Source organism: Chaetodon auriga, chromosome 6 (assembly GCF_051107435.1).
Source record: "Chaetodon auriga isolate fChaAug3 chromosome 6, fChaAug3.hap1, whole genome shotgun sequence".
NCBI lineage: Eukaryota > Metazoa > Chordata > Actinopteri > Chaetodontiformes > Chaetodontidae > Chaetodon > Chaetodon auriga.
Genome location: NC_135079.1, coordinates 6,777,537 through 6,792,322, shown reverse-complemented (window position 1 = coordinate 6,792,322; position 14,786 = coordinate 6,777,537). Strand labels below are relative to the sequence as shown.

General features: G+C 41.8%; 1 protein-coding gene across 2 annotated transcripts in view; it reads left to right on the top strand.

The window, feature by feature from the left end:
- Window positions 1–970: 970 nt before the first annotated feature.
- Window positions 971–14,786, top strand: part of mon2 (MON2 homolog, regulator of endosome-to-Golgi trafficking) — a 36,549-nt gene continuing 22,733 nt past the window's right edge. For both annotated transcript variants that reach the window (XM_076732518.1, XM_076732517.1), the window contains exons 1-5: window positions 971–1,461; window positions 9,103–9,166; window positions 10,452–10,579; window positions 13,928–14,059; window positions 14,435–14,564. In XM_076732518.1, coding sequence (XP_076588633.1) covers window positions 1,354–1,461; window positions 9,103–9,166; window positions 10,452–10,579; window positions 13,928–14,059; window positions 14,435–14,564 — 562 coding nt within the window. In that variant the 5' untranslated portion in view covers window positions 971–1,353. The remainder of the gene's footprint in view (window positions 1,462–9,102; window positions 9,167–10,451; window positions 10,580–13,927; window positions 14,060–14,434; window positions 14,565–14,786) is intronic.

The following is a 14,786-nucleotide window of genomic DNA, read 5'->3' as shown; positions in this document are numbered from 1 at the left end:
TGCAGCCTCAGGGAATGGGTGCTCCTTTTTGCCGTGGCGGCACATATCATTTTTCAGTCTTGCAGCAATATCCATGCTGACTAATGCTCCTACCTTACTTTAATGCACCTCATCCCCTCAGTTTAGTGTGCCATCATACCTATTGATTAACTGTAAAATAAATCCCTTTAAGTGCATCTTATAAACTGGCAACTGAGTGTATGGTTAGAAGTGGAAATATTTCATAAATTCATCATAAATTATTTAAGAAGCCACAGTCTGAATTTTATATTATTAGTTATACAATATCAGTGGTGTTGCTCGTATTCAGATCAGTTACCTAAGTAAAAGTAGCAATGGCACAATGTAAAAATACTGAGTCCTGCATTAAAAAATGTATTTCATAACAGTATCAAAAGTAAAAATACTCTACGCAGAGCAGTGTTATTATTGTGTGTGTGTTTTATCACCAATATAACATTTTTTTTATTGGATTAATATACTGATGCAAAAACATGCAAGCAGCATTTTGATGTTGCAGTTGGAACCAATTTGAGCAACTTTATAAACTGAAGGGCCGTTAACAATAACAATTCACCATATTTTACAAATTGGTCAAATGTTCTGAATTCAAAATCTATATCTGCACTAAAAACTAGTCAGAACAGCTGTCAGATAAATATTTCCCACTGATATGTTGTGGAGTAAAAGTGTAAAGAAGGGGAAATTGAAATATTTACGTGCACACTAATGAAATCGTGCGCATGGTAAAATAGAAAGAGAATAATTTTAAAGAGGCAGCCGTTTCTATAACAGCTGCTGCAACTCCTCTCCCAGCCTTTAGGTGGCGCACGTCGACCTAACTGCGCAGAAGCGTCTAGACGTGGCTTGTCGCTATCTGTCTGTTCCAAGCTTTTCCAGCAGGGGTCGCTGTGGCCATTATTCTGAATCGGTCACTGTTTACGGAAGTCCGAGTGACGTGTCACTGTCCACCGAAGCATTGTGGGAAGGAAAGTGGAGCTGTCGGCCGCCGATGGCAGACTGCTCAATTTGGCAAATATCTTCGATTAGTGAGCAGCCTTAAGAAACAAGAATAAAAAGAAACGATGCTATTCCTCGAGGCTGATGTGAACGGGCTGTGAGGAAGAGGAACATATGCCGGTGTCATCGCTCCTCTCCTGCGCACGGGCGCTCAAAGCAGAGAAGTGGGATACTGTGTCAATGGACCGCTGCGTTTTTATTTTCCTCTCCAAGGGAGCCGAATAAAGTAGCAACGGATTATATTCCCGCTGTGGATGGGTGGGGGGCGACTGCGCTCCGACATTCCTTACCGTGTGAAGTTTCTTGAGATTTCTGTCGAAGACGCCGTCAAAGATGTCGACCAGCAGTCCCGAAGCGGTGAAGAAATTGCTGGAGAACATGCAGACGGACCTGCGGTCTCTGTCCATGGAGTGCAAGAAGAAATTCCCCCCAGTCAAAGAGGTTAGCCGGCTAGTTAGCTTCGCTGAGCCGTTACCTTGGTGTTCAGCAGGTTGTCTTGTGTGTGAATCTCATATTATATTCGTAATAATGTAGATTTTGCGTCTTTGTTTGAGCCCGTTTCCTCGTCAACCGCCGGGCCTCTGGTCTGCAGTGGGATGTTGACACTGAGTTGTCCTCGTACTGTAAATTAAAAGTTGTGTCAGCTGCTGGGCCTTCCTGCCACCTAAGCGTTCAAATACATGGACATACAGGTGTTTAAAATGGCGTGTGTCCCACCTTTTTTGGTTAATGTAACTAATGTAAAGCATTCAAGTAGTAGCACATATGCACCCAAACGAACTCATCTGACCCACGTCTGTATTTACATGATTGGCTACATGTTGTGGCTAGCTTCATGCACGAGACATGTTCCTCGATACAACAGTTAAGCTAGCTGTGCCACATTGCTTTGAATTGCGTGAAAGTACGGTATTTTTAAGCCTCAGCTCACCCAAATCACACAAAAAAACACATTTCCTCACTTACCCCTTGTAGTAGTTGTGCACTCAGTAACAAATGGCCAAATTAAACCGTTTTTGAGTGGCTAAAATACTAGAGGCAGGGTGGGAAATTAGCACCAGCCACCAGCCAAATGCTACTAAAATGTGAAAGAAGCTGCTAGATTTTCGACTCAAGTAATGAGTTAACTTTGAGTGACTGGTGGGTTGTAAGTTATTACCTCCAGCAGGGGTAGATATTTTCTAATTTTGGTAAACCAACCATCCATGCTTTATTTCCAATAACATGTAGTGAGTTTTGTCTAGATTGAATGTCTGCCTTTGGAAGACAGTTACCCAATACATCAATACTCAATTATTCCCCACTTTGCAGGCACTTAAGGCAAGAGAGTGATGCTTTACAGTTGAGTTGCATTATAAGTCGGCCATGCAAACAGAGAAAATACACCTCTGTATGTCATCTTTTGTTAAAGTGTGAAGTCATCCCAATTTCCTCACTTGTGCACCTTGAGGTTTGTGAGTTGTCCTAAATAGTTGTGTGTAGATGCCTTGAGGACCTCAAACAAATGACACATTTCCATTCAAACCAGTTGTGTTGGGGGTGGCTGCAGAAATCAGCTGGTTATCTCACAACTGTCAGCGAGGCTAGATAGATAGATACCGCTAATGAGGAAACATTTGCCTTTGTGATCTGTGAGGATGAACCGTTGTTGTTTTTATGCCAGTTGTGCATTAATGAGTGGGCAGTGAACCTGTTTCAGCTAAATACTGTGTGTTTTTACATTTGACATGGAAGAAGACCTCTGTTTGGCCTGTGTGGGTCTGTCTAGGATCTCACATTGCTGGTTGGTTTCACAGGAAGCTTTCCGGTATTGACCCAGCCAAGAGCAATTTCATAGAGGTGTTTTTTTTCTATACACGTTCCTTGGAATTACTCACTGGCTTCGTTGCATAGCAGTGTTTGTGGCATTGTGGCTTAGTTTGAGAACAGAATAGTACAAAGATTGTACTATTCAGTGTGCTATGCAATGTCAGGGCTTCTTACAGTGTATGTGTATTGTTAGATTCCCACATGGAAGACAACAACCCAGCTTTATGACTTCACTTTGCTCCCAAATGACACAACCCCCTTTATTACGTGCTCTGCTTTCAGCAGTCCATGTGGTTTGTGTGAGAGTTCATTTACATCAGGAATGTATTTTCTTTTGAACCTTAATGTAATTCTAAAAAAATACAATTATGAGTATGAGGCTGGTGTCATACAATATTTGATGAACACCACCTCCATTTGCTCTCTCATGGTTTGGCTGCGCTGCATTACCTTACTGTGTGAGCATAAAGATGTCATTCATCATTTACTCGTCACTGAATGTACATAGAGTGCAGATAGTGTTTGCCAGTGTTATGTAATTCAGCTGACACCATCGCAGTCAGAGCCTCTTTACCTTAATTCCCTGTAACTCACAGGTATAGCAAGCTCACTGTTTGTTTGCATATGTTAGAGTGGTCACACGGGTCATGAGATGAAATGCTGTACTGTATGTGAGGCCTTTGGGCCATGGGAATATTCGTCAGCCAGCTCAGCAGGGAAACACACATCAGGCTACACCGGCTTAGTTTGTTCTCCCTCTGGTCTCACCTTGCTTAAAGACAACATTACAATGAGAAAGAGAAATAGTTCAGCAAGTGCTTCCAGCTCTTTTTCGTTTCTGTCACTGCAGACTGATTCACTCGAGTGCCTGACAGTTCAAAATGAGCCGTGTGGCGGTCACGCAGGACCATAAAAAGCGTACATCTGGTCTTACGTCTCAGGCTGCTTGCTGGCCCCTGCCTCGGGCCCTCACGAAGTATCTCCTTCAATATTGATTTATCATCACCCGTGTTTCCTGGTCCTCACCGGCATCTTCCCTCAGGGATCACAGCAGTGCAGGGAGCCACTTTTATGTTCCCCGCAGTCTGAGCTCACTCGCGCTCGTGTTGATAGTTGTGTGATTGAAACAACCTTTTCCAATTTGAGCCAGCATGGTTGTATTTGCTGGGATGTTATTGGGCTGCAAACAAGCTGAGTACTGGAGGCTGTTGTGAATTCATGTTATTTGTGTGCCTGTGACAACTCACAAATGTAGTCCTCACTCTGTCCATTATTAGAATGCATTTTCTTTTTATGATTTTCAGGTGATTTAACACATCTCCTGAAATTCTCACAGAAGATTACCTTTTTATTTGTCTTATCCAAATTTTCAGCACCCATAAATGGGATTTCGAAGAAGTTGGGATGCTGTGTAAAACATTAAAACTGAATGCAGTCTTTTGCAGATGAACTGTGTTTACCGACAGCTGTTTCACAAAGTGTTTCTGAGCCCATGTAGTAACATCCTTCATACAATCATGAGCTCACAAAGTGGTGAACCTCGCTCCATCTTTGCTTGTGAATGACTGAGCCTTTCAAGGTGTCAATGAACCTGTTTACCTGTGGAATCTTCCAAACAGGTGTTTTTGTGGCATTCCACAACTTTTCCAGTCTTTAGTTGCTCCTGTCCCAAATTATTTGTAACGTGTTGCTACATTAAATTCAGAATAAGCAGAAATTTACAAAAATCAATGCAGGTGATGAGGTCAGACATTAAATATATTATCGTTGCCCAGTTTTCAATTGACTATATGTCTAAAAGGATAAGCAAATGATCGCACTCTGTTTTATTTATGATGTACACCACATCATAACTTTTTTGGAATCAGGGTTGTTCTGCTTTTGAATGAATTTGCTGCTGAGACATTTGAAATGAATTCCTGTCATGTTTGTTCACGAAGGATCAAACCTTAACACCAAATGATCGTATCCTTATTGCAAAAGAAGTCTGAGAAGCCCTGTCTTCATTTCCCAGCCTGTCTCCATTCCAGTTCCTCCCACATTTCCCAGCCCGTCTCCCACAGTGACATTGCACCACAGCCAGTGGTTTCTCTGGGTTAAGAGGAGCCAAGAAGAGTCCCATTGATTTTTCTACATCATAGCTTCACACTCAGAACCTTTCTTTCATTGAGTAGCAGTCGGTGAAACCACCAGGGCTTTGCTGTTTGTTGTGCTCTGATTGCTTTCGCCTAGGTGAAAAAGAAAACCATCAGGCAGCCAGCTCTCTGCTCTCTATGAGGATGAGTCAGGTGCTGTCAGCTGCGTGTAGCTCGCACTGAAATGTGACTGCTTGTCTTGGGAAAACCTGCAGAATTAATGAAAGCATTATGGGCAACCTTTGTATGGCTCGCTTAGCCCAACTCATTTGCAAGACAGGTCATGTAGGCTGTACAGAGACAAACTAGCAAGCAACACGGAGTGAGGATTTGGTGAACTGACACCATTACACCGAATTTCTGACTGAATAAGCCTTTTTCATAATATGCCAAGTCAGTTCCCAAAAAACTGCTGAGTTTTGAGACTCTCACAGCATGTTTCTAATGAAGTCAATCTGTGATGAGCTTCACTAATGTTGCTTTTCAAAGAAGTGAGCTGGCACTCACACATGGGTCAGTTCCGCTTTGAGGATCCCCACACACACAAAAAAAAGGCTCTGGAGAAGAACTGAAAGTACCGAGCACTTCCTGACACAGCCTGCTTCTGACATCATTCATACAGCTGACGCCAGTATTTAATGTCCCTTTCAACTGGCTGTTTGCGATTTTAAAATCAGCTTTGTGCAGGACTGTGTACGTACCTACTCGAGCGTTCTGGCTTAATCTTTCACATTCATACAATTGTAAAATATTAGCATGGAAAATACTTAAATGATTAATGTTATGTTCATCATTACATGGTGAGATCTGAAGACCTAAATGGTAAAAAGATCATACTAGACTTACTTTATACTAGATTTTGATGCCAGTGCAGAGCCTAACCCTTTTCGGTACATTGGATTGACTAATATGAATATGTTTTCTCCAAATCTCACAAGCAGCCCTACGAGAACTCTGCCCAAATAGAAGAGTCTAAAATGACAAAGTTATGATTTAGATGAAGAAATATCAAATCAAACTATAAGTAAGCAAATAAGAGGCTGAACAATGTGATACTAACTTTTTATTCTTTTGATGCCTGGTGCTATAGACGCATTTCAAGCTTAAAAAAACATTAGCATGTAAGGATCACCAACTATAGTGAATATGATGCCCTGACAACATGCCAGTGGTTAAAAGTTTTCACATTTTGCTCTCAGTACAGTGGTACATTAGACACCTGATTACCACTACACCATGAACTGGCTTTAGGCTTTCATAAAGACTGAAAGAAATCCTCCATGAGATAACCCGATAACCCGATGGGGGACATCATCGGCCCAGTGGTATTTCCCTCCACATGCTGGTGACTTCACAATGCTGACAGTATTCATAGAAAAGCAAGGTCTGCACTTAGCTGTACTACAACAGAAAGCTTAAACTGTACTTTCTGTGAAGAAGTAGGCGGAAAAATCTGTATATTTCCTTGTTTTCATGCAAGCTTGAACTCTCTCAAGATGAGACCAGTCTCAAAAGATTTAGTGCATAAAAATGTCACCCTTTCTTTACATGCAGGGATTTATTGTCATTGGTTTCATGTTTCCACTAAAGGCTGAACAAAGCCAAACAATCTGCTTCTAATTAGAGGCATTTATTGGTTTACTGGTTCTATTTGTCCCACAACAGATTCTGCAGTCATAGAGGAAAACATGTTTTTGAGGAGCTGTGCAATGGACACATGAGGTTATTCAAAATTATTTTTCAAGATGGCACTTCTGCATCTCATCATCATCATCAGCCTTAGCAAATCATAGAGGATATTAGCCTGTTAAATCACCTCCCTAACACCCGATATTATCATTTAACACCATCCTGGGGGCCACATATCTTAATAATAACTTCAGTACTCCCTGAGTTCTGCTTTTCCATAAGTGTAGTCTGTTCCTCAACCTGCATGGCCACTTTGGCAAAGCCAGACCCTTTTGATAAATACAAAGAAGGCTCTCGTCAGAAGTATTTCAAGGGCAATCTTGGTGATTGGAGAAAACATGCTCATCTTTCTCACTACCCTGGGGCTGCAGAATTTCTGAGCGACACATTTCAGTTGGCTTGATTGACAGCTGCAGCACAGTGTGCAATTAGGTTAGGTTGGTATGTAGGTGCTGATAAAGCGTCACAGGTTCACAAGTGTGAAGATTTATGAACACGATCAGTAACTGAAGCACAACTCATCTCGGGCTGCAGCTAAAAATCATCATGGATGAATCTTGTGTATATTTTATGATCAACTGATAAATTGTTTTGTTAAGAAAGGTTCCCAGAACTGAAAGCAATGTCTTTAAGTGACTTGTTTTTATCTGCTAAACAGTTCACAACACAAACAGATTTAATTTACAATGATATTAAGATGACAGTTAATCCATTATCAAAATTGTTCACTTTTAATTTTCTGTCGATCAACTAATTGATCAAACAGCTAATCGTTGCAGCCATGAACTCATCATATGTCTAAATTTAATTAGCCAATGCAAAGCCAGAGGAAAGCTTACCCTAGCTTTTTATTGTAAAGCTGGAAATATCGTTTCAGTTGTTTGTTTCTTGACCGCTATCCCAAACTTTCCAGTTCTGACACTCATCTTTTCAGTTATGCATCATGGGTTCAGTATATTACGGTCTCAGCCTCTGAATATCAACGCAGCCACAATGTGGTTGTAAGCTCTCTGTGTTCTCATTGCCCTGCAAAGACCTCTGGCTTCGTTTGAGGAACAAAGGAGAAGAGGGAGACTAGCATTTTTTGAAGATTAGCTTTATAAGGAGCTGTATGGTAAACGGCCAGCTCACAGTTTGTCTTAACGGCCCAGCCCACTGACGGTTGCTGGGCAAGTGGCTCGACTTTGTGGCTGTTCAAATGACACGTTCAAGTGATGCAGTCGTTAGCCAAAGTTTTCAGCCACTTCAACATAAGGAGCAATTTAATTATTTCTCCCAGTCCCAGTGGCATCATTTGCTTATCATTAGATTGTGCTTGAGTATTGCCCACACAGTGAATGTGTCGGTAGAATGTTGTGCTGCTTTCTTCACTTAGATAATAAGATATTTTTCACCATGTTACACTAGAAATGGTCATATACGATATAGTGTAGCTCTGTGGCCGCAGAGATCACAGTATGATGGTGGTTTCGAGATGGCAGTTGAGTTTCTAGTCATTTGCAGCACATGCATGCCTGGAATGTAGTCAGATCATGCAGTGGCCATATGAAAAATGCATCAAGGTAATGCACGCCCAGTGACTGTGTGCTCAGCTGAGGATGTCGCTCTGCTGCTGCCACTGATGTATGAGAAATGATCCAGTGATGTGCTAGATGTGGAGATTAAAGGCTTCAATATGGACTGTTTTTAATGTATCAAATGCTCCATTTTACTCTTTTCACAAGGAAGTCATATCAACAACAGGGACAAAGAGAGTTAAATGAGGCAGACTGCCTTTGTTCACCATGTGCCTCTCCTGCCATGTGTGGGCTGTGCAGATGGTGGTTACCTCAGCATCAGGTCGCCAAAGGAAAAATGCTGAGATGACTGATGCAGAGATAAACAGTGTAGTTATTTTGTTTCAATCTGCAGATTTACAGTACAGTTGTCTGAAAGTACAAATGTGCACATTGTATGTTGTAGGTTTTTGCCATGAAAAGTGGTAAAAAAAAAAAACAAAACATCAGAGGATAGACAGGCTTTCGGTGGCTTGTGATTGTTGTGGATAGATAAGAACAGACTGTTTTGACTGGGAAACACTCAGTATCTCTGTTTCTCTTATACAGACTCACTCACATTTCGTATGTCTCCATATCACCCCCCCCCCCCCCGCCCTCTCTGTCTCTTGGCATTCCTTCTTCCCCCTTTCCATATCTTACCACCCCTGCCTGACACCTCACTGGGGAAATCATTCCAACCAGCAAATCCCTCTGAAGTTGAAGCCTGCTCTCAACAGATTTACCCAGCCCTCCTCCTGCCTCTCTGCAGCCCGGCCAGGCTGTTTCTCCCCTGCAGCCATCACAGCAGGGTTGTGTCCACCAAACGGTCGCACCGGTGCTGCACCATCAGCAACTTTTGATACATGTCATGTTGAATATAAATGCCTCCTCTCTCCTTTTTTGCGCCCTAGGCCGCAGAGTCTGGCATTGTGAAGATTAAGACCATTGCAGCCAGGAATACAGACATACTGGCAGGTGAGTGATAAGCTGTACGGTGGTGGTGGACTCCAACTGATATCTGGCTGCCACTTTGCCAGTGTGCACTTCACTCTGACTTAAAAATGATGAATCCTCATGAAATCTCCCACAAATATTGTACACATGCGAGTTATTTCAATTGAAGTTGATCATGTTAATGCAGTTTTCTTGTTATCATTCCCTTGCTTTGTCTGTTTTGTTTTTGGTCACTTGTGCACTGTCCCATATGAATAAAAAAATACAAGCAAACAATATTATTAATGTTTTTATGTCCACATGACACTGCTGATCATCCACACACACACACACACACACACACACACACACACACACACATGTGTGTGTGTGTGTGTGTGTGTGTATTTATTTATTTATTTCTGTCATATCGGCTGCTCACTCAGTGCACTGCCAAGCCAGTCCATTTAGCTGATTAGATACTTCCATGTTGTGAATTCACTACAAAGCACTTTCAGTATGTCTGGCCTCCTGACACTCGAATAGGAAAATGTTTCTATGCTGTCTTGATAAACAAAGTCCAGCTTTTAGTGACATTTGCAGAGTTGACACATAGTCGACATTTTCCGAGTTCCAGCGCAGACTGTCCGACTCCGGCTGCCCTCTGTTAACTGTACAGCAACTAAATGCCGGGGAGTTCATTTGTCTTTGTTTCCAGAATGGATTTGTTGGTTGTCACGGCAGCGTAATGAGCTGTTAGGGAAAGACTGAATGGCCAAACCCCTTGTGCACGATAATCAGAGAAACTAAACCCAAAGTGATGAAGGTGAGAGTGATGCAGGTAGCAAAGCACTGGTTCACTGCTATGATGAGACAGCAGCCATGTGTCAAGGCCACGCTTTCACATGTCGGGAAATGGAAAATTCCAGGATAAAAACCAATTACGAAAAAGGAATTGGATGAACATTTTAAAAATGTTTTTCATAACTCGACCTTGGATCAATAATCATGCACTGTGGAGCTTTCTCAGATGGTTATTTAAAGTTACACACAGTGTTCTCTCTCTGTTTATTCAGTAGTCTTGACCATTGAATCTAAGCCTTGGTGCAGTATTTGTTCTCCGTCCCTGCCTCTGCAGAACCCATATTTAATACTGATATAGATTTTCATATATAAATAACATAATGCTCCTTTGGATTCGGAACTTTTACTTTTTACCCCTCCTAAATTTAAAGCATCTGCACTGATATCCAAAAAATACATAAATAAATGTAGCTGAACCACAGCTACACTGACATTTCGCTTTATCTCTGTCCTTTTCCCGCAGCTCTGAAGGAGAACAGCTCAGAGGTCGTGCAGCCTTTTCTGATGGGCTGTGGCACCAAAGAGCCAAAGATCACCCAGCTGTGTCTGGCTGCCATCCAGAGACTCATGTCCCATGAGGTGGTGTCTGAGGTGAGGACTGGGAATCTGCCTGATAATTAAAATGCTGACATATATACACAGTTGAAATATGTGCACACACAAAATCAGCTTAGCATATTATAAGCCTAATTAAAGAGCAATAAAAAAAACACCCCCAAAAACATTAATTTATGCTAATTCATAAAAGACAAGTAGTGTAATTGGAAATATAAACCCATATTTTTGGCCTCTCTAGATCTGTGTTATTCTTAGAATAAGGTCAGTAAAATATTAGAGAAATAATGCCAGTATCTATAATAATACCATTATCTTGACTAGCATTGTTTTTGTCGTGACTTCTTTGTGTTGGTTCCGAATCAAAGCATAAAAGCCTAAACGGCTTGGATCAAGCATTAATAACGTCCAGCTGATGTTGAAGCTGCGCCGTGTTTCCCACAGAATCCTCCAGGCTCCATTTCCTCGTTAACATTCGCTCTTTGGTCAGCTGGTTTTAGCAAGTGAAATCAATAAGACGTCATTGCTCTCATCTCGATTCATCACCTCGTGTCACTGTGCTTCATAGAGTGACACAAGGTAATCATTTTCCAAGAGTGCAGAGTCAATATGTGTGTCCTTGTGTAGTCGTTAAGAAAACACCTTTGTGAAGAACGTGAGCGAAGGGAAAACGTCTTTATAGTGTCTATAGTTTCTCTGTGTGCTTGATCAGCTCTTTGTTTTCCAAACTATCTCACCTTTTATCCGTATCATATCAAGTCTTGTTAAAACAGCATGGATTGTCACAATTAATAAAGCACACCTGTTTATTGTCACTAGTAGGTTCACTGTGCAGCAAATACAGTTAATGCATATTAATGAAGATGCCCGTGTTCCTAAAGATTTTGTACATTCAGTGTGAGCACACTTGCAAATTCAAGTTCACCTACCACCTCAGGCTCATCCTGTCTAATATCCTCAGGCTAATTCATTCAGATCAATGCGGGAATCAATGCAGCTCATCAATACTCAATCAGACAATGTAAATATTGGAATGGTTAATCCAAATGTATTCCTGTCACTGGTGTCTACATCTGAAAAGCGCCACCTCCTGACTTTGAGGAAACCGTTGGCCAAGGAAAAGTGTTCCTAGGATGCTCGAGTAGCTCCATGGGACCTTTGTGTGCAGTGGCAGTCGAACAGCCCCGGAGGATGAGGTGTTATTACGTATCCGTCTCAGGAAATGGGTGACAGGAATGTGTTTTAATGTAAGCTTGGGCGAAGAGGATTTTTGAAATAACCCAGCTGGAGTCAGACCTGAGATCAGAGCCGTTTCAAAGCCGGCACCCTGGAGCTGCTTCACAGCGACCTTGTTAATACACCGTAAAAGACTTATTAAAAGCTCATTGAGCCATCCCATGCTTTCTCCATTTTGATGTCAGGCGTTTATTTAATTAGTTCAACATAGGTTTCAAAGCTTCTAGCTTTGTTGGGAGAGTCTAAGTGCTCTACACTCCCAGAGTAAGGCCACTCGTAAGACAAGTGTGACATTGAAGGATACTTAATGTAATTTTGATCAGCTGTTGAAGCACGTTTTTTGCCCTTTTCAGTCCATAATTATTACTAATTATCATGATGAATTTATCTGTTTGTGGATTAATCAATAGACAATAACATATCAGAAAATAGTTACAAAAAGGCCCATCCCAGTTTCCAAAAGCCCAATGTGACATCTTCGAATTAATGAAGTTCAGCATTAGCATAGTTTACATTAGCTACACTTATAAAGTCTGCCAGCAAGTCATCATTTAAGCAGACAGCATCAATGGTTGCCAGCTAGAAATGAGAAACCTGCTTATATTTACTCCTGTGAGGAATGGGAGACATAGTGTTAGGTGGTTTAGATGGTAAATCTGCTGCCGTTATCACCAAAGTCCCTGTTTGCAGTGTGAGAATGGAAAGTTTGAGAGGCGTAGGAACAGTAACTAAGGGGGGCAGACCTTGGCAAAGGGTCAATTGTGGCCTACTTGAGTGGGTGGTGTTTGAGTGCTTTGCTCAAGGACAGCTCAGCATGAGCGCGTGAGGCAGGTTTTCTTAGCAGGTCTGAAGTTTCAGGAATTTCTCTTGCCCTTAAAGATGGCGTCTTGTCTTTGTTTCTCTCTTGTTTTTATTACCCTTGCCAGAGTTCTTTATCCTTGTCTCTTGAGTGGCTGTTATCACATTCTTACTCCCAACAAACCTCTAGGACATCTTAAGACACACACATTTTCTTATCCATTTAACACTGGAACTCCTCTCTTTTTCTCTTGCCAGCAGTACTCCTCTTCATCATCAACTCTGATCTGCAGGGTTTAAAAGCGAGTCGAGGTCCCTATAAGACAAAACCTCAGTATTGATTCTGAAGTGTCGCTGGAGACAGCCGAGCCAGAGATGAATGGGGTGATAGCCAATGTTGTTTTGTTTCCTCGGGGAAGGAGAGGGATTTCAAATGTCTTGAAAGAAATTGTTGCAAGAGGACAGAACAGACACTGAATTACCTTTTACTGATTGTACACAGATGAGGGCACCTGGTGGTGCATAACATCCCCGGAACAAGACTGTCAACATCTCCAAATCTGGGCAGCAACCTCTGCATTGAACACACCTCTAATGTTAATTGTATGCTCCTGAACCACAGCTACACTGTTAAATGTGTCAAGAAACAAGGTTGTTGCTGTCATCAGTCAGACAAAAATGCCAAACCAGCCGGTTTCAAGCTCTCAGATGTGAGGATTTGCCTGTTTCCTTTGTCTTTTTTAATCTTTGTATATTTCCTTAAGCTTTGGGCTGTTGGTCAGACACAAAGCAGTTTCGTGATGTTGCATAGACTAAATGATTCATTAATCTAAACAATAATTGGCCTTATTAGTCCCAAACAGTTACAAAAAGTCATTATAGATTGGACATTGATATATTTCTTATTTAATGAGTCCTCCTGTGACTCGAGCCAGTGCTATAAAAGAGCAGAGCTCAGAGGGTTTGCGTGACGGCTAGTTGTATTTTGGACAGTTTGACCCAAGAAAGGACATGCTGCGTCACTTACTGTGAACATCAAGTGACATAATATTAACTGGCAGCTCGATGTGGTGTTATTGAACTCCATGATGTTGTGACCCCGAAGCAGGCAGCACCAGCTGGTCCCACAAATGTGTGTTTTTGTGCATGTTTTGGTTTGGGGTTGTGTGACCCCAGGCTGAGTCTCTCACTTGATTTTTTTCCTGTCTGACAATCTGGCAACTCTGATACTGCTTCCTGAGTTGAACTGCATGTCCTTGTGTATGTGAGCTCACTGGTGGATGATCACGAATGTGCTCAGATTTGATGAAGATTTGAACAGTTTTAGTTGTGTGTGTGTGTGCATGACAGGCAGCTGCAGGGAACATAATCAACATGTTGTGGCAGCTGATGGAAAATGGTTTGGAGGAGCTGAAACTTTTGCAGACGGTCCTGGTCCTGCTAACCACCAACACAGTCGTACACGATGAAGTACTTTCCAAGGTATGAGAACAACACACTCCTATATCATTTAACTGTTTGTACATATACTGTATGTCCTACTCCCTAGTATATATTTATATGTGGACTCAAAGCTTTCCATAGAACTCAGTTCTACTTCTAAATCTGTCATCTTCCATCCAATATTGAACTGTTAGTATAATGTTTTATTATACCCATGAAGCCTTGCCCCAGTTTGTGCAGCATCTTAACACATTGCTGTATTACACAAACTAGCAGACTCATTCTGTTCACACTATCTTTGTTAAATGTTACAGGACATGAATAGATGCCTGTCTTACTGTGTGAAGTTGCTGAGAATGGATCACCGAATGCAGAAGTTATAAATTCAGCTTTTATATATTTTGTCCGACCCAGGCCATCGTGCTATGTTTCCGTCTGCACTTCACCAAGGACAACATCACCAACAACACGGCGGCTGCCACCGTCAGGCAGGTCGTCACTGTGGTCTTTGAGAGGATGGTGGCTGAGGATGAGCGTTTCAAAGGTCAGAGAGCGTTGGTACTATCTGAGGGAAATGGGGAATCCATGTATGGGATTCAAAATGGACAGAGAGAAATGTGATATCGTGCAAGATTTAAAGCATCAGTTGATGCATGGAGATGTCTGTTCATAGAAAGTACAGAGTGGTATACAGGCTGTATGGAGGGTTCATGGGAAGTCAAGCTCAAAGCTCAGTTCTTACTGCAAAGACCAGATATCAAAGGCA